A 21,214-nucleotide genomic window follows, 5' to 3' on the forward strand; every position below is an offset into this window, starting at 1 on the left:
TAATTTCAGTAATTCATCAGTATGAAGAGTCATCATTGTCACTATTTCAGATTATTGGTATTAGTATTAAAAATCATTGTCAATCTTCATATAAAATTGGAAATCATGCAGTGGCAAAAACCCAACAAATTATTAAATCACTATGAAAATTGGCTTATGAAATATCATACATACTGCTATACTAAATGGGTATCACAAAATTCTTGTTCCATGGAACTCTAGACTGTACATAACTGATACAAACATGAGGGTCTATCAAGGGTGCACAGTGTGCTAACTGGCTCCTGAATTTCTAATATTGATTGACCTTTATTGAAAAATTATTTCTTATAGAATATTTTGTTACTAGTCTGAAGGATCCATTCAACATATAACACTCCCTTTCACACCACCTTCCTTCAGTATGGATCAAGAGTCCATTATCTAATAGTCTGAAGGGGCTGTGAATTAGCGCCCTTCAGAGGAGCTCCTCCCAGTGACGGAAATTAGTTCCATAGGGATCCTCTTGTGGAAACAGGACCATTAATAGCTTCTAGGGTTTCTTCATTAATGTACTACTCAGTTTACATGGGAATGAAATGTAAATGCCAATTAGTCATTCTGGGATTTCAGTATGAGCCTAATTTTGTGTGCCATTGCACTTTGTTATGAAGAGTTTTAGATTATTTACCTCATAAACTCTCATGTCTCTCTCTATTTGAGGCAATAATGGTTGTATTTTGGAGTGATTATTGATTAGAACGCATGTTTGTTGGGTGGAATAATTGTACATATATAGTATATAGAAAAAGAAAACGAATGTGAAGAGACAGAATTCAATATAGTTTTGCTTATCAAGAAAACATTACAAAATACTGAATTGTTGAAACCCATAGCTCTAGAACTTATTTTTCATCAATTCATATCTCCTGTCCAAAACAGCTTTTCATCCGGATCTTTGTTTGGGTCATAACCTTGCCTGACATACATGTAGCCATCATGGCTAGGATGGGATGAATTTGTGAGAATTTCAAGTGAGAGCAAAACTCAGATTGATGATAACACTTCTGACAAGAAAGAAATATACCACAAGAGTGATCAACATGTTTCTGTGCAATGTTCATTAACCTTTCCATGGAGGTTCTGCATTTTTCATTATGAAATGAATTGGCAGGTACACGGAGTATGTGTGTCAAGTTAGCATATGGACTATTGATTACGATATTAAAATATAGATAATCTTGAGCATGAATGCAAATCCACCTGGTAATAATGAACAAGTTGGAAAAAAATGTAATGTTGAATTCTTGTGTCTGCTCTCTTTCATTGACTTGTATTTCAACCATTGTGAAAGGAAAGTTCTAGAAAAAAATCTTGATGAGTTTAACAACTTTAATACTTACAGATCAAAGGCGACCAATCGTAATAACGAATGCATTGATAGATTGATAAACAAAAAGAAGAATATTAATTGTTGGATTGTTCATGAAGAGAGTTAAATACACAAATTTATACCATTCAGTGGAGACCAATTGTACCCAAAACTTCTTGGGGTTTTCATTTAATAGGTTTTGAAATTTTAAATTGCCTCTTTCAGCCTCATCAGGCTGAATAAAAAATATAAAAAACACTCCAATTCTTTGTGACGCAATAATAAAATGCTTTAATACTAAGCTACTCCAGGGATCACGCACATAAAACATTTCCCATAGACTTGTGCGCTAAAACGGCACTGTTAAAAATTCATAAAAAATAAAGTTTGAGATTTAATAGAGGGTTGAATGCTACCAGTGAATGGGATGTAAGTGACCCCGTTCTCTGGCCAGAATAGAGTACCTTGGCCAGCTCATTTGAAAAATAAATTGACATTTATGAAGACATCTCCTCACAGGATCAAAGTCATCACCTGAAACAGTAAAGTATGTAGCCATAATTCCTCTGCCAGCCAAAAAACAGTTCCAAACTCGTCAATATTTCATCCTAATTTGTGAAAAGGAAGTTCAGTAGTTGCCCTCCCTATAATCAGTGTTAGATGATCATCCATGTACATAGACTTGTCAAGCAGCAATATCAAATTTGAAAAAATTTGAATTGGTTGGGTCGAATGAATATCTTTTGCCTTCATGTTGTAATTAGGCTCTTGGCTCCTCCATGTATTGATATGAAGTATTGTTTGTATATAATTAAGTGTAAACACACTTTAAATATTTAAATAGGGATGCAAATAATAAGAGGAGGGTAGGGGGATATACATGTAGGATGAAGGATCTAGAAGTGGGTTGATAATGATTGTAGAAAGGCAAGTTCAGCGATTATTGCTGAAAACAACAAAGTTGATCCTTGGTTCGGTTTCCTCACATTGATTGAAAATGAAGCCAGAGTAAATCATACGTCATAAAATTTTCAATTAAATAAGGTTGAATGACTGAAGAAGAATATGCTTCATATACACAAGAGTAGTATATATTCTTGCTTTGTTTTGTTTTTTTATAAAAAAAAACCCAGTGATGGGGGTTACATCAACAAATGTGGGAGGTATGTACTTGTATTCAAGTTGATTTCTGTGTCTCCACTGAAATGGCAAGTTGATGAATCAAATAATGTACATGCACAGTAATCTACTGAGTTGGTCTAAGACTTCTCCCACATTCTGATTTACGTCACTGGATCAGGAAGATTTGAACAATTGCAACACAATATACCAACGAGAAACCATGAATATTATCCCTTACTATCATATTGCCACCTGGAATTCTGGCATGTGTTTTTAAGAGGTTCTGTCAATACTTGTAAATAATAGTGAGCATGTGTGGTACCTGTTCGGAGGAACAACATTAGAAAGTGCAATCATCTGGATTCGTGCTGTTTTGGCAGAGATGAAGATGTTGACAACTTGCAACCGAGCTGCTGTTTGTGGCACGCTCATAGGGAAACAATTAAATATATATTTCAATTGAAAAAAATATGTTTCTCTTCCACTAAACCATTTCACTTTTAAAAATTGTATTCCACTTTATGAAAAAAAAAATATTTTACTTTTGAAAAAATATATATTTCACTTTTCAAAAAAATATATTTCACTTTAAAAAAAAATATATTTCACTTTCCAAAAAAATATATTTCACTTTTCAAAAAATATATTTCACTTTTCAAAAAAAATATATTTCACTTATCAAAAAAAATATATTTCACTTTTCAAAAAAAAAAGATATTTCACTTTTCAAAGAAATATATTTCACTCTTCTAAAAGATATAATATTTCACTTTTCAAAAAGAAAATATTTCACTTTTCTAAAAAAAATATATTTCACTTTCCCAAAAAAATATATTTCACTTTCCAAAAAAATATATTTCACTTTTCAAAGAAATATATTTCACTCTTCAAAGAAATATATTTCACTCTTCTAAAAGATATATTTCACTTTCCAAAAAAATATATTTCACTTTTCCAAAAAAATATATTTCACTTTTGAAAAAAAAATGTTTCACTTTTAAAAAAAAAATCATTTCACTTGATACATTTTAATTTTGAGAGAAAACAAATCCTTTCACTTGTTGGATAACACATGCGGCTGCCGTATTAGACCGTAACTATCCTCACGGAAATATCCATTCCTCTCGCTACGAAAAACATTTCACTCGTGTTGCAAATTCATTTCACTCAATTGCAAAAAAATACGTTCCTCTTTTTTCTCGGCCTGTAGGCGGCGCGCACCATTGTTGGCGGGATGAGGAGAAGATACATGATATATCTATCTATCTATCTATCTCTCTCTCTCTCTCTCTCTGCCTAACATATATCCATCTGTTTAAATATGTCTATCCTTCTATCTATCTATCTATCTATTTATCTATCTAATATCTATTTATTTCGTTTAATGTGTCTGTATATCTGTGTATTTATCATTCAATCTTTATATCTATCTATCTATCTATTTATCTATCTTATGTCTATCTGTTCAGAATACATATGTCTACTTTTTATCTTTAAATCTAATAACTATTGATCTGTCTAAATAGTTATGTCTGTTTATTTGTTTGTTTATCTATTTAATATCTATCTATCAAATTTGTTTAATATGTTATTCTATCTGTCTACCTATCAATAAATATATCGATCTATTTTCTCTCTCTCTCTCTCTATCTATCTATCTATCTATCTATCTATCTGTCTGTCTATCTGTGTATGTACCTATGTATCTACCTGTCTCTGAATCTATGTGTATATCAAATGTGATATCATTATCACCGCTGGGAATCATCGTATTTTTTTCAGCAATCATCAGTATCAGCCTCCTCATCGTATTTTTTTATCGTCAATGTCTATCTGTCCGATACCTATCTATCTGTTTATATCTATCTACCTATCCATCTGTCTATCTATCTATCTATTAATCAGGGGCCGCGGAACGGTTTTCAAAGCGGGGGGGGGGGGCTGACCATGCAAAAAATCACAATCATACGGCCTTTTTACGGTTTTGGAAAAAAGTAAAGGGGGCTGCCCCCCAGCTTCCGCGGCCCCTGTTAATATATATCTATCTATCTTCTATTATCTATCCACCTATCATTTATCTCTCCATCTATCTATCTATCTTTCTTATATGTATCTGTTTGAATATGTATGTCTGTTTGTCTATTTATCTTTCATACTTATATCCACTCATTTGTTTAAATAATTATGTTTGTTTATCTCTGCCAAGGGCGCCGGAAGCGGGGGGCAGGGGGGGCACTTGCCCCCCCAAAGAAAATTTTTGGGGGGCAAAACGAGATTTTGCCCCCCCCAATTTTCTCCCCTAAAAGTAGAAAAATGATATTATTTAAGGACAAAAGTAAACGATGAAGGCACTTTTCTGCCTAAGAATTGTCATTTCTTTTGTCAAAAATGAAAAAAAAATCGCCCCTGACGGGGCAATTACACATCATAGTAAGCCTTGCGTCTTTTGACGAACATGTCCCTCTGTGAAACATACCTTTGATAAGCCCCTTTTCCATCTTATTACAGTGTGATAAACAAGACCGCTGAAAGACCTTTGAAAGACCATGAATTTTGGTTGATCTTTCAGAGGTCTCTCAATGAACCTACAATGGTCTTTGAGGTCTTACGCGAGTCCTGACCAATCTTTCAGTGGTCTTCGTGGTTTTCATGGGTTCCAAAACTTCTTGAAACGGTTCAAAACAGTCTTACAACGGTCTTACAGGAAAATTGTCTTTCAGTGGTCTTTCAGCAGTCTCTCAAGATTTTTGCGGAGATCACTGTAAGACTCATGAGAGATCATTGAAAGATCATTGAAAGACCATTGAAAGACCAGGCAAAGTCCATGGAAAGAATTCTGAAAGATCACTTATTGCATAAAAAATCTCTGAAAGACCATTGAAAGATCTCGAGAGGACTAGTCTAAGACCAGTACGACAAGAAATATCCAACTAGTCTTTCAGAGTTCTTTGAGGGGTCTTTCTGAGCCATTCCACAGAGTCGACAAATTTCATTGATCTTGAAGACCGCTGTGAGACCTCACCAATCTTTCAATGGTCTCCGTTCTGTGGAATGGGGGCCTATTAGTATTAATGAATACATTTCAGACTAAAACCGAATGGCAAATTTGCATGCTGTGTCGGCTAACAAACGTGCAGTCGCCAACAAACGCTCAGACCGGGGTGGTGTTTCATAAATATTTTCGTCCGACAAGTTGTAAGATCTGACAACTTTCCTGTATTCTGATTGGTTGAGAAGCATTGTTACCATAGTAACTGTCGGATAAAACGTCCTACAAGTCCTTTCATGAAACGCTCCCGGACCTGGGGAGTGTTTCATCCGACAAGTTGTCAGATCTGACATCTTTCTCTGATGTTGATTGGCTGAGAGGTACTGTTACTATGGTAACTGTCGGATGAAATGGGTCTTTTCGGATAAAACGTCCGACAAGTCCTTTCATGAAACGCCCCCCCCCCCGATATCACCAACGCGCGTGAACGCTAGTTACTCGAGCAACATATGGAATCTGAAAATAGCTGTAAAACCGAAAAGTTTAAAGAGTTATACTTATAGAGGATTGAGTAGTTGCTTATTGGATAAATGAGAAGATGCTATGATTCGGCGAATGGAGTGCAGAGCAGGAGTACTCATCTATCAACTAATCAAGCCTCTTCTTCAACCGTTTCTGGTTTACTGTCTTTATCAGGATTACGCTCATTTGAACAAAACATTACTCGACTTTCACTGTCTACTTCCTCCTATCAATTTCAATTCTTCCTCTATCCACTTTTTCTCTTTTTTTTCGAAAACTCCACATGGTGTACCGTCAACCACATCCGCTGTTGGAATGTAATTGTTTTCTTCTAAATAATGTTACATAATGTACATTATGAACTGCCGTAGTTTGTTAATTCATGATTATTTACCAATGAATATTTCCAGGAATTCGATATCATTTCCTAGTTATGGTCACATTTTCCCCAGAAAATATGTAAAGAAAAAAGAAGATTTTGAAGGGGTCATCCAAAAGTGCTTCCCAGCCATACAAAACATGCCAAAGGAAACACATAAATCGAGTAATGTTTTAAATTTTCAGAAAAGTTTTAAATTGTTAGACAATAATTAAGCAGGTCATATTTCTTTTTCCTCCAGTTACAAAATATGAAACGTTTTGCCTATGTATGTATAATCAGGGACTCTCTCCAATGCTGAGGTCAGAAATGATTTAAATAGAATGGGTATTTAAGCGCTTATCGTCGTCTGCCACGTCAGAACACCCGCCATTTTGAATTTAAAAAGACATTCATTGGAATGTATTTTGTTTCTGTTGTTACGCTTCTTCTGCTTCTTCTCGCGTCGTCCGTGTATGTAAATGTACATAAATAAATATTTCTGAAAGGATATTGCATGAAAAATGTAATTTCTGGTATTTTGAGTCAATATAAGTGTAATTTAATTGATCAGACACGAAAACCACATTCCGAATTAAGCGATCGTTTTGCGCGTAGATTTCATAGGTTCTCATAAACTCTGAGTATAGTCTTTCGTAGTGAATTCTATGTTTAATTCTCAAGAAATTTATTTTTGAATTCTCTTAGAAACGTAACTTTTAAACTCCATTTTTACACAAAGTCCTTACCGTGGGGGGGGGGTCCCACGCCCTCTACTGCTCGATCGCTTCGGTATCTCACGCTGTCAAAAATACTGTGCCCCCTTCGGGATTTTGCCCCCCCAAAAAAAAACTGAAAGTGTTCCGGCGCGCCTGATCTCTGCATCTACGACAGACCACCTAATTCGTCCGTACGACGAATTAAAATATAATTTCACTTGTTACATTTTAAATCTGAGATAAAACAAATCCTTTCACTTTTGTTGGATAACACATACGGCTGCCGTATAGACCGTGAGTAAATTTCGTTCTTCACGTAAATATCCATTCCTCTCGCTACGAAAAACATTTCACTCATGTTGCAAATTCATTTCACTCAATTGCAAAAAATACGTTCCTCTTTTTTCTCGGCCTGTAGGCGGCGCACACCATTGTTGGTGGGACAAGGACAATGCACCACGAGGTGGGCCCATAAACACAAATTGTAAAGTTTGAATTTATCGCTGATTATGCACAATAGCCAGGGCAATCAGCTGTTGCATTCGGCCCGACGATCAATCTTTAACCTTAGCACGGTCTGGCTATACGTTTTGTAGGCATGAGGCATGAATACTTCATACATACACTATCTACGGAGCTGAATGGTCAAGGTATAAGTGTTGAAATTTCCCTTTTCTCCCTTCCGTCTGTCTTTTACTTCATTGACATACGATGGTCATAATGATTGATGAAATGAAGCTTACAAAAAGCTACATTTCACCGGTCAACTCGCTTGTACCTGCACTGCAAAACCAAATTCTCTCCATTTTGTATGAGACATGAATGGGGGGTCACCATCCTTAGAACAGACATAAAAAGTGAGTATACGGGACTGAAGTTGGGTAATGACATCATGGACATTCTCGGCTAACACCACAGAGATGTACACTAATTGCGCGTTATATAAGTATCTCTATGGCTAACACCAACCTTTTCGGGCTGAGCGATGACGTCATCATCCATCTTCAGTCCCGAATACTCACTTTTTATGTCTGTTCTAAAGATGGTGACCCCCCCTCATCACGTCTCGGACAAAATGGAGAGAATTTGGTTTTGCAGAGTGCAGGTACAAGTGAGTTGACCAGTGAAATGTAGCTTTTTGTAAGCTTCATTTCATCAATCATTATGACCATCGTATGTCAATGAAGTAAAAGACAGACAGAATGGAGAAAAGGGAAATTTCAACACTTATACCTTGACCATTCAGCTCCGTAGATAGTGTATGTAAAAAGCATTCATGCCTCATGCCTACAAAACGTTATAGCCAGACCGGCCGTACTAAGGTTAGCGATTGACGTAGGGCCGAATGCAACAGCTGATTGCCCTGGCAGCTGTGTATAATCAGCGATAAATTCAAACTTTACGATTTGTGTTTATGGGCCCACCTCGTGGTGTATTGTCCTCGTCCCACAAACAATGGTGTGCGCCGCCTACAGGCCGAGAAAAAAGAGGAACGTATTTTTTGCAATTGAGTGAAATGAATTTGCAACATGAGTGAAATGTTTTTCGTAGCGAGAGGAATGGATATTTACGTGAAGAACGAAATTTACTCACGGTCTATACGGCAGCCGTATGTGTTATCCAACAAAAGTGAAAGGATTTGTTTTATCTGAGATTTAAAATGTAACAAGTGAAATTAGATTTTAATTCGTCGTGCGGACGAATTAATTGGTCTGTCGTAGATACAGAGATAAACATACATAATTATTTAAACAAATGAGTGGATATAAGTATGAAAGATAAATAGACAAACAGACATACATATTCAAACAGATACATATAAGAAAGATAGATAAATAGATAGATAGATGGAGAGATAAATGATAGATGGATAGATAATAGAAGATAGATAGATATATATTAACAGGGGCCGCGGAAGCTGGGGGGGGCAGCCCCCTTTACTTTTTTCCAAAACCGTAAAAATGACCGTATGATTGTGATTTTTTGCATGGTCACCCCCCCCCCCGCTTTGAAAACCGTTCCGCGGCCCCTGATTAATAGATAGATAGACAGATGGATAGGTAGATAGATATAGACAGATAGACAGGTATCGGACAGATAGACATTGACGATAAAAAATACGATGAGGAGGCTGATACTGATAATGATTGATGAAAAAAATACGATGATTCCCAGCGGTGATAATGATATCACATTTGATATACACATAGATTCAGAGACAGGTAGATACATAGGTACATACACAGATAGACAGACAGATAGATAGATAGATAGTTAGATAGACAGAAAGATAGATAGAGAGAGAGAGAGAGAGAGAAAATAGATCGATATATTTATTGATATAGGTAGACAGATAGAATAACATATTAAACAAATTTGATAGATAGATAGATATTAAATAGATAAACAAACAAATAAACAGACATAACTATTTAGACAGATCAATAGTTATTAGATTTAAAGATAAAAAGTAGACATATGTATTCTGAACAGATAGACATAAGATAGATAAATAGATAGATAGTTAGATATAAAGATTGAATGATAAATACACAGATATACAGACATATTAAACGAAATAAATAGATATTAGATAGATAAATAGATAGATAGATAGAAGGATAGACATATTTAAACAGATGGATATATGTTAGGCAGAGAGAGAGAGAGAGAGATAGATAGATAGATATATCATGTATCTTCTCCTCATCCCGCCAACAATGGTGCGCGCCGCCTACAGGCCGAGAAAAAAGAGGAACGTATTTTTTTGCAATTGAGTGAAATGAATTTGCAACACGAGTGAAATGTTTTTCGTAGCGAGAGGAATGGACATTTCCGTGAGGATAGTTACGGTCTAATACGGCAGCCGCATGTGTTATCCAACAAAAGTGAAAGGATTTGTTTTCTCTCAAAATTAAAATGTATCAAGTGAAATGATTTTTTTTTTAAAGCGAAACATTATTTTTTCAAAAGTGAAATATATTTTTTTGGAAAAGTGAAATATATTTTTTTGGAAAGTGAAATATATCTTTTAGAAGAGTGAAATATATTTCTTTGAAGAGTGAAATATATTTCTTTGAAAAGTGAAAGATATTTTTTTGGAAAGTGATATATATTTTTTTGGGAAAAGTGAAATATATTTTTTTTAGAAAAGTGAAATATTTTCTTTTTGAAAAGTGAAATATATCTTTAAGAAGAGTGAAATATATTTCTTTGAAAAGTGAAATATCTTTTTTTTGAAAAGTGAAATATATTTTTTTTGAAAAGTGAAACATATTTTTTTTGGAAAAGTGAAATACTTTTTTTTTTTTAAAGTGAAACATATTTTTTAAAGTGAAATATATTTTTTTTATAAAGTGGAATATATTTTTAAAAGTGAAATATAAATTTCTTTAAGTGAAATGGTTTAGTGGAAGAGAAAGATATATTTTTTAAGTGAAATATATATTTAATTGATTCCTTATATGCGTGCCATAGCTGTTGGTGTAATGAGCTAGCAATGCTCAAACATGTTTTGGGAGATGTTGCTCCAAACAATGACAGAGGCATACATTGTTTTCAGAGATGACTCAAATCATGCACTGTTCACAGATCTGTGTTGAGTCTTTTTTTACTTCCTTTTGAATTTAAAGGCCTGGTCACACCGCCCGAGCGTTGTTGGAGCGGAGAGAAAAAATCATCACCGCTCGCTACCATTCACCATTTTCGATTTCGATTGTTTTTTTTTTTTTTTTTCCCCAATTTTGTGAGCGAAATTCGACCCTCTCTCCCTACCGCTCCACGACCGCTTCAACAACGCTCGGGCGATGTGACCAGGCCTTTAGAAGTATTTTCAGTATTCTGCAATGAAATCTGGATTGTGTAAATAAGATGTCCATATTCATAGGGGACAAAAATATTTAATTAAAGAATGTTGAGTGACACTAGTTATATACCGGTAAATATTCTGAGCATCGTGGTTCGTGGATTGATGTTTGAGAGTGTTTTTTTTTAATACTCTTGAGATGTTTATGCATAATCTTGAATTATCTAGAATTTGTATGTTCATATTATTGAATGCATTCTTTCTTTCATCAATATTATAAAGTGTAATGGCACGTTGATACAGTCTTAGAGCATTTGAATTCTGCCACATTAAAGGCCAACTGGTAAATTTTAGCATCTGATGCATGATGTGATACTCTCGCAAATTATGTTGACATCACTTTAATCTCCCTTGCAGATGATATAGATTTGTATATAACTGAATGCCTTTTTCTGTCTGTACCTCTCTCATCATGACAGGTGTCTTTAGCCCAGTGGAGCGTGCAGACCTAGAGATCACTGATATCACCCAAGACATTGCTAGCTGAAGAGTGAGCTCGATCTCTCACACGATGTCATTCGGAAACCAAGAAGGTGTCATTCGGTCAAGATTTATGAAGAACACATGATACCTCTTTCCATCTCGTTCAAGGTTGGAGGCAAGTCTCGCGAGCAAATATAGCGTTGATGAGAAGCAATTGTTTCATCCCTGATACCGCAGGAAAAACAGCAGATTGATTTGATTGTAACATGAGTTGGATGTCATATGAATTGTGGAGATAAAAAGAGATAGCGTTCTCCAGCCCATCACCCATTATTTTGAGAGTTACAGAGAGGATAGAATACCTGCCCTTTGGCTGTGAAACCTATGAAGAAAACTAGAAATCTATTTAATACGCTTCCTATTGAATTTAATTGTATTACAGTGAATAGTGTAAGAGGTTTAAGTGAACATACAAGTAAGGCTTGTATGATCAATCATAGTAGACAAGCCCAAATTCCTATCTCTCAATTGTATTATTAATAGCTGATGCTTTCTCCTACTTGTACGTGTAAGTCTGCTATACAACATATTACCCTATTGTGCAATATTTTACCGAATCTACCCGGGTACCAATTCTTGTCCATAGACGCTACTAGGATGTGATTGAATTGATTTATTAGCATTTGAAAGTAAAGGTCAGCTATTTTAAAAGATAAACCTGTCTACCTCTGTACCTTACATTCAAAATAGTAGCCACTACTTTCACATGTTTGTCCTTATTTGTAGCTACACTATCCGGTGATAAATGTCCACGTATAAATCAGTGAAATTTGTCTCTTTTTTTGGTCTAAACTAATAGTCATAAACTTTTGTTAAAGGACAGTCACTTCCCCAAAAAAGCTGATGGAAAAAAGAAATTGATGTCACTTTCTAATACCTCATCCAAATAAAGTGGACATGGTATAAAAACAAAAGTATTATGATATTATTTTCTTTAAGATTTGGTTGATTTTAGCTATGTTGTAAAGAATATTGAATATATAGAATAGAAAAGGTGACAAAAGACATTAATACTGTATTGAATACCACATTCAAACAAAGTGGCCAGAGTTCCAAAACAAAATGATACTACAAGTGTAGAGAAGGAAGGAAGTAGTGAATATTGTCCTTTGAACCTTTTCCTCTGTTGATATTTCAGTCTGAGGTACATTTCTCTCTGCTCCGTCATTGTCAGGTTGTGACATCATAACCTCACGATTGATTGCTTTAACACCAGACCTCTGCCATTTGAAATGTCTGATAAAACCATCCTGGTGTAGAGCAATGTGTGATGAATGATCCTGTCGTACTACCACTCTCAGTTAACTAATTCCATAGGAAATTCTTAGGAATAAAAATCTGTTTGCCTCTTTTGAAAAGGTTATGTTTATCTGATAGTAACCTATAAGAAAAAAAGTATTTTTATAATAACAAGGAACAGTTTAACAGTTTACAAATATTACAGTAGGTATAATCAAGATATGCTAAACCTTTAATAATGCATACTCGTTCAAGGAATATAAAATAGCAGTTTGTGCTTTGTACATGGATGGAATTGAAAGGCATGGGTTTTAATGTAATTGATATCAGTTATTTCTTACTCATCTAAGAGTCTACCTTGCCTCCAGGGAGCTTAGTGTAACCCAATATGAAGAAGTGAGAAGATAAGTGATGATGGATTCCAGGGTAGTTTCGTGCACCGCCATCATTCCATTCCAGCTGTGTATACCTTAGGCACTGTACGCTATCTGTCGCAGAGGAATAATTGAAGGATTAGGGTGCCCTCGTTGTTAGGGTTAGGTGTGGAGTGATGTGTAAACAAACTGGAGTTCATATTCAAAACTTTGGAGGCCCTTGAAGATAGATCGATGTAAGAACTTGCCAGTATTGCCTTTTTTTCTTGAGAAGAGAAGTGCCAATATACATTATACATGTAGAAGAAGCAGAATGTCATTTTGTAATTAAATTATATGTTGAGCTTTCCACTTTGATATTCTATTTTAATTGCAACAATTATGAGATGAAACAATATAAATTTTGAATTGTCAGTTCTAATACCCTGTCTTAAAAAATTAGTTGACTCAATTTTGACTGTAGAAATGAAAATATTTGAAAGTAATGATAAATTATTCATGAATTTGAATCAAATTTTAAAACTGGTTGTATAGTTGAATAAAGGGTGAGGAGAATGGCTTTCAGTGACTCCCAACCATTGTGGGATCCAAGTCGGACAATGGAATACCAGAGCAAGAGGGATTTTTCACCACCTAAGTCTCCAACGAGGAGTTTATCATTTTCCAAGTGGCTGCAACGAAGTGGCCAGCTGACACGACTGATCATTTTATTGTTGGTGATCTTGATTTTGCTCCCTCTGTTGACCCATTATTACCTGAGCAATACAGATCTAGATTCACTAGATCAAAGGAGTTTTAGTATTTCACTAGATGAAATGATTGCACTGAAGCCCAGTGAGTTTAAGTCACATTTGGTGGAGCTCTATCGCATTAAAAATTCTGTTCAAACGGAGTTGCGGCAATTGGAGGAGAAGAGAAAATTTTTACAAGCTCAGGTCACACGTTTGTCACTGCAGTTAGAGCAAGCACAGTCCGAGGTTCGTATGGCTATTGCAGAAAGAGATCGCATCAAGGATCAAATCCAACAGACAATCAGAGATCAGAGCGAGATTGTAGAAAGAAGTCTTAGGCACATCTCTGCTCCTTATCAAATTCTTCCAAATTTAGAAGACAGTGGAGATATCGAGCCACCAAGTTTGCCAGCAAGATGTTCACAACATACATGCTTTGATTACTCACGATGTTCGCTCACATCACGATTTCCAGTATTTGTGTATAATTCTAATGATTTATGGCGAGGTGGTAGTAAGTTAGACTCAACTATAAAGCTTACTGTCACAAATGCATTTGGACGGAGTTCTTATCTAACACGTGATGCCAACTTAGCCTGTGTTTATGTGGTGCTAGTAGGAGAGTTGGAGGATCAGGGTAACCTACCAAGTAGTCGTGAGCTTGAGGTTAGACTGCACAAACTACCATACTGGAGGCATGATGGCAGGAACCATCTCCTCCTGCACATTGTAAGAAGTCTTTCCACTCAAAACATTCTGCAAAATGTCAATACAGGACGTGCCATCGTTGTTCAGACACCCTTCGCAGATTCCCAGTTTCGTTTAGGGTTCGACATCGTCGCGCCAATGCTCCTTGGGCTTAGCTCAGAAACAGACTGGAAGGAGGTTCCTCTGCAGTTCCCCGCTAGGAGGAAATATCTTATTACATATCAGGGATCAAAACCAACTCAGACTATGGTGCAAACGGAATATGTAGACAATGCTCCTCTGAGTAGGAGGCTTAAAGATGTAGATAGGACTAAATCTGTGGAGGACCTTATGATTCTAGAAATGGAGAAACTGAATTCTCTATCTGATGATAATGTCCATCTTGATTTTACTTGTAAATCCTTTAAATCGTTTGACGGTATTGATGCCTCAGACTGGAAGCTATGCAGTACAAAGACAGAGAGATCTCATCTCTTAAAGCAATCAACTTTTGTATTGATATTAAGTCCAGGAGACCATATAGTATCTTCCACTTCTTTCTACACCCGCTTTTTTGAAGCCCTTCAAACTGGTGCAATACCTGTAATTGTAGGAGAACACATGCAGTTACCTTTTAGTGAATTTATTGCTTGGAATGAAGCTTCTATAGTTCTTCCCCGCTCCAGAATAACAGAACTCTACTTCTATCTAAAGACCATCCAGGACAATGATATTCTTAAGCTCCGTAGACAAGGATGGTTCCTTTGGACAACTTATTTATCGAATACAGATGCTGTCATCAACGGCATCCTTGCCACTCTAAGAACTAGAATAGGAATCCCAGCCAATGTAGTGCCACAAGAGAAAGCCCTTGATCTCTTCACTGAGGACTTCCCTCAGAAGACGCAGCAAGCTGAGCAGATGTACCCAGAGTCTGATGATGTCTTCCCAGCCCCTGAGCTTCCTTTCCCCTCCCCAAAGTTCCTCAGGAATTACACGTCTATTGCAATGGATTCCCATTTTACATGGAACAACCCACCAGGTGCTCAGTTCATGTTCCCATACACCCCATTCGACCCTGTCGTTCCGTCAGATGCCAAGTTCTTGGGCTCAACACTTGGATTTCGTCCAATAGGAGGTGGTGCAGGAGGCTCAGGCAAGGAATTCCAGGAGTCTCTAGGAGGAAATGTACCCAGAGAGCAGTTCACCATAGTCATGCTAACCTATGAGAGAGAGGCAGTCCTAATGAATTCTCTGATTCGACTCATGGGATTACCTTTCTTGAATAAGGTAAGCAAGATGTTATTGCATGTTTGAATAGGAGACATTCTGGTGTTAAAGTTTTTTTTTTCCTTTCGTTAATAAACAGACATTTTTTTTGCTCCATGGATATAAAAGTCAAATGTCATTTATGGTCATTTAAAAGATAGTTAGAATACTTTATATTGTTCAATGCTTAGTTCATACTTAATATCTCACAAACATATTAGTTACAGATAGTCCAGCCATTTCTTGTGTATTTAAGCAAATAAGCACACAATTAGAGTTTTAAAAAAGGGATTAAAAAAAATTAACATTTTGAATATCAGCATTATATGTATTCTGATTACCGTATGTTTATATGTAAATATATGAAGAATGATAAAATCTTAAAGCCTGTGTATAGCTTTGGTAAAGGGTCAATAATATGATTGATAATCGAATATCATCTAATATGACAGTCTTACTGAAGCGTAGAGACCGTTAGATATTTTTCCAACTGCACTTCTCTGAGAAAATTTCAAATATTCAAATCTTGGATATATAGCGCCCTCTCTCGGCGATGCTTGTTTTAAATTAAAAAAATGGGCATTCAAGCACTTATCTTATAAATTTAGTGATTAGATATCCAAAAGTTACAGACAAAGAACATATCTTGAAAGTTTCAGCCCATTCCATGATTTGGAATAGGATTTAATTGAAAGACAAAAACACACAGATATTTTAATTTGATCGGGTGACCCGACCAAGTTAAATTTCCATGTAAAATCGCAAAATTTATCCTGTAAAACACATTTTCATTTCATATCCTCCACATCATAACTGTTATAGGGCATATCCATTCATATTAGCTAGCAATGAATTGGAATAGTGATAGGTGCATTTTGGTGGATTTACCAAAACTATACACAAACTTTAAAAGAAAATTTAGTATAATACAGGGACAGTTCATCTTCTGGCTCTTATGGAAAGATTACTATTTTCATTGAATCTATTGTTGATTCCCCTCATCAGGTCATTGTTGTCTGGAACTCCCCTGAGATGCCAGCTGCTGATCTAGTATGGCCCGAGATTCATGTTCCCATAAAGGTAAAATTAAATATATATTTTTTTTATTTACATTTTGATTTTTTTTTTACTGCTGTATCTATTTTTTTCATTCTTTGTAATTTTATTCATAATGTCATTTATTTATGTATTTTATTCTATCGTTGTTCAATAAAATGTTATTTCATATCATTATTTTTTTTGGGGGGTGGTTAAAAAAATATCTCTTGAAAGGGCTTCTGTTTTATAAAATGGCTCATCAATCACTTTAACAATAGAGAGGAAGACAGACCTCTATTAAGTTACCAATTAACACCAGCATCATATAATTACATGTAGAAGGATAAGATCTTATTTTTTTCTTTTTAACCAATTATGATATGGATGTGTGCTTGAATAATGCCAGTCACTATTCTTTATTTGGCTACTGTTTGAGCATGTGGCTTTGAACTACTAAATTCCTTTTCCCTTTTTCGTATATTCTCACATGATTGACAATTGACTGATTATTTGCAGTTACTGGATGGGGTGTGGGCTTTGATGGGTATAAAAGATTTAAACTTCTAATATTCACCTTCTCCATACAGTGTAACTATATTTATGAGCAAAATATATTGCATGGGCACTTAAAATTGTGGAGGTAGGCTTTACATCTTCATATAAACTGCATCACTCAGTGTTGTGCACATGTAAGAGTATAATTCATGTTAGTTGATAACACTGCTAATTGATTGATCTAATTAGGTGGTGAGGACGACAGTGAATAGTCTCAATAACCGCTTTCTGCCTTATGATGAGATCGAGACTGAAGCCATCTTGTCCCTGGATGACGATGCTCATCTGAGACATGACGAGATTCTCTTTGGTTTCAGGTAACAGAGTATTTCTGAATTATTGAAACTAGGTATTTAGTTGTTGTCTCAATAGCAGTAACAAAGATTTGAAATGATGACCATTGTTGCATATTGCTCAACGTAGCCACTAACCTGGATTGTTATTTTGAAATTTGCAATTCATCTCAAATCATTGTGTTGTGGGCCCTGGTGTTGTCACTTTGATATCATTAGGGACTTTTCAATCCATGGTGCACTCATTAATGTATCATTTAAATTAATGTTTATCATATTATCAATGCAAGAAGACCTTGTGCATCATGTCAAAATAAGGAAGACATGTAAAATTGACATGCATATCCATTTTTTTCTGGACAATATTTGAAGTGGGTTGTCTTTCGGGTATTGCATTTGTGCTCAACTGTCTCATCGGCAACTCCACAGTAATGTTAGTGTTCAATATATTGGTAGTTGATCAAACATTTTTAAGCAAAGTGAAGACAGCGCGAGAAATCATGAAGCTCTTATTTGTTGCTGTGGGCCTAGAAGTGTTTTGTTTAATTAATTGGAAAAGGATTGCATAATCATGTATGATATACATGTACATGTATAAGAGGTTTCTTTCAGTATATGATGATAGTGACAAGAGCAATCTTCTAACTTTGTTATTCTATATGCTGGTGTATTTCAGGGGCCGCGGAATGGTTTTCAAAGTGGGGAGAGGGGGACTGAGCCGAAAGTGGGGCGGGGAGCTGACCATGCAAAAAATCACAATCATATGGTCTTTTTTACGTTTGTGTACACGGTTTTGGAAAAAAAATTCCCCCCCCCCCCTGCTTCCGCGGCCCCTGTATTTACCCATGGTGATGACAAGTTCATTTTAACTTATTTAGAATCATCATTTGGTCCAAAACATTTTAAAAAGTACAAATGAGGATTTCATATTGTTTCCTGAATAGCATAATAAAAGTTTAAGATTAGAAAGATGAGTGATAGGCCTACAGATAATGAATTCTTTTATCACTGTTATTATATTTCAAGAAAGAAGTGTGAATGATGAGAAAGTCCTAATCACTTGCTGTATACATTTGTACTTGCTTTATAAATCTTTCAGAGTGTGGCGAGAGTCTCGTGACCGTGTAGTAGGTTTCCCAGGTCGCTATCATGCATGGGATCTCAACTATAAGAATGGATTCCTCTACAGTGCCAATTATTCCTGTGAACTCTCCATGGTTTTGACAGGTGCTGCCTTCTTCCATAAAGTAAGTAGGCTATATATCATTGTCATTAAAGGTATACTGAATTATGTCAATATGGAGCTTGCATTCAACATTTAAATCGCAGGTCCTCTTGCTTATGAGAAATGGGCAAGATTCATTCAAATTCTCTCAGATCATCCCCTTCCCTATAAAAGCTAATAATTTCAAGACAATATGTGACATTGGAGAAAGATTTAGAGCAACAATGACCAAATTAAAAGAGGTGTTTTGATCGGCAATCGGTTAATTCATTATGCAGAAATTCTTATGTCATGCTTATCAGTTGGATGAAAGCAAATTTTTAAGGATCTGTCGAGTGAGATCTGTGCTTGTTTGTAAACTTAACTGCTTTTTTTTTCTTTAGAATTTGAGCATTTTATCTTCTATCCTTCCTTCATGTTTTTCTTTTGTGTTTTATCTGTTCTCTTGTTTTTTATTCACAACTTAAGCAAAGTCATATATTTGGGGGAGGTTTTATAATGTGACATGATATCTTGATGACTCTAACTTTGAATACTTTGGAGGTGCCGTGGCCGAGTGGTCTAAGGCGAGGTTTTATAATGTGACATGATATCTTGATGACTCTAACTTTGAATACTTTGGAGGTGCCGTGGCCGAGTGGTCTAAGGCGCCTGGCTATACATGGAAAGTCCGGGGTTCGATCCCTGGTTGCGGCTCCTTTGCCCGTGAGCAAGGCATTTAATCTACAATGCTTTTTTATCCTTTTTCAAATAAATGGAAATGCTATAGGCCTATGCATTATTGGTAACTAGGTGTGCACTTATTAAAAAAAAAAAACTTCGAATTAGGAGTAGGAACTTTGCCAAGGAATAAAAAATGAACTTTCACTGGGATGAAATCATGCAATACCCACTAACTGTCACATGAGAATGTAATACCTCTGTTTACATGTATATCCCTCTTTTCATTTTTTCTTCAGTATTACACCTATTTATACTCCTACATGATGCCCCAGCCCATCCGAGACAAGGTAGATGAATACATGAACTGTGAGGACATCGCAATGAACTTCCTTGTCTCACATGTGACTCGCAAACCACCTGTCAAGGTACAGTATCTCAAACAAGCAAATTTTGATGCAAAACTGGTAAATTACATGTTTAGCATAATGCAACATTTCAATGGCTAGGAGAAATATTAAACCAGCTTTGGTCCATCAAGTATTTTCATTGGGTAATCTTGTGTCCCTTGAAATTTGGTATCGAGAGGTATTTCTGTAATTCAGCAAGGATAAACCAAATGCAGAAGTAGAAAAAAAAATAAACCTGGTTTAATCATTTATATTATAATGTGCCACTCTCAAGAACCCATTTTCTCATTTAAATAGCTAATATAAGAATGGTAGAGGTCCTCCTTTCTGTAGTAAATTGTTAAGTATCCTTAGCGCATTTAATAAATATACCAACTGTTCCCAGTTGGTAAATAAATGTGCTGTTTCAGATGGAATGGTTTTTTTTGGTATTCCTAATATCTTTTTCAATTTGAATACCAACTTAATACAAGTCTTTTTCTAAAACCATTTCTTCTCTCATTTCAAAAACTTGAACCTGTTTTCTATGGTTATTAAGCAAGTGGCAAGATTTATAGATAGATTATGCCAGCTTTCCATTGATACTGAATCTTTATCATCTGATTAGAAAATCCATACAATAGTGAAAAGAAAAGGAAGCAACTTTTGACCTGTTCCTGGAGTCTTTTGTGTCCTTTCACATAGGTGTTATGATTCATAGCTCCTAACAATGAACTTGAACCTGGGTATTGTTGATGAGGAAGGTTTATTGATTCTCCCCTTCTCTCTTTCAATCGACTTCCTGTGTATTGTGGGTATTGGTATATCCCAGGATGGTGCAATGTTTTTTTCAGTTACATTGATACTTGTAAAGAAGATACATGGAACAAAATTATTCCATTTTATTGTATCTATGGAGGCATAGTCCTAAATGAGATGAATTGTAAAGAAGATACATGGAATATAAATTATCCCAAAAATTATCCCTTCCCATGTAATGGTTCGAACGAAATGCACAAAGAGCAAAGTGCGAGGAGGGGTGTGCAGTATATATTCCATTACTTACTGACTATGCCCAAGATAACATGGGCTAGGGTTTATTGAAATCCACCACTTTTACAATTGGCCATTATTTGCATACAATATGTGCATGAACAGATAACACTGGACCATTAAGATACAATTTAAACCCATTGCAAACATTAAAACAGCTGTTCGATTGGATAACTTTTCTGTGTAAGCTGATGGTGTGCCTCGTTGAAATATGCACATAAATTTGAAATAGACTAACATTTTATTGTGGACTAGTATATTTTATGATACCAAGTTGAGAAGACTCTTAATA

At 35.6% G+C, this 21,214-nt stretch overlaps 1 protein-coding gene across 3 annotated transcripts in view; it reads left to right on the plus strand.

Annotated features, from left to right (window-relative positions):
• Positions 1-21,214, plus strand: part of LOC121425463 (exostosin-like 3) — a 64,688-nt gene that overhangs the window by 40,171 nt on the left and 3,303 nt on the right. For all 3 annotated transcript variants that reach the window (XM_041621528.1, XM_041621535.1, XM_041621543.1), the window contains 5 exons: positions 11,346-15,730; positions 16,715-16,789; positions 17,492-17,619; positions 18,695-18,842; positions 19,780-19,908. In XM_041621528.1, coding sequence (XP_041477462.1) covers positions 13,577-15,730; positions 16,715-16,789; positions 17,492-17,619; positions 18,695-18,842; positions 19,780-19,908 — 2,634 coding nt within the window. In that variant the 5' untranslated portion in view covers positions 11,346-13,576. The remainder of the gene's footprint in view (positions 1-11,345; positions 15,731-16,714; positions 16,790-17,491; positions 17,620-18,694; positions 18,843-19,779; positions 19,909-21,214) is intronic.

This window comes from Lytechinus variegatus, chromosome 1 (assembly GCF_018143015.1).
Source record: "Lytechinus variegatus isolate NC3 chromosome 1, Lvar_3.0, whole genome shotgun sequence".
In the NCBI taxonomy this organism is placed as follows: Eukaryota; Metazoa; Echinodermata; class Echinoidea; order Temnopleuroida; family Toxopneustidae; genus Lytechinus; species Lytechinus variegatus.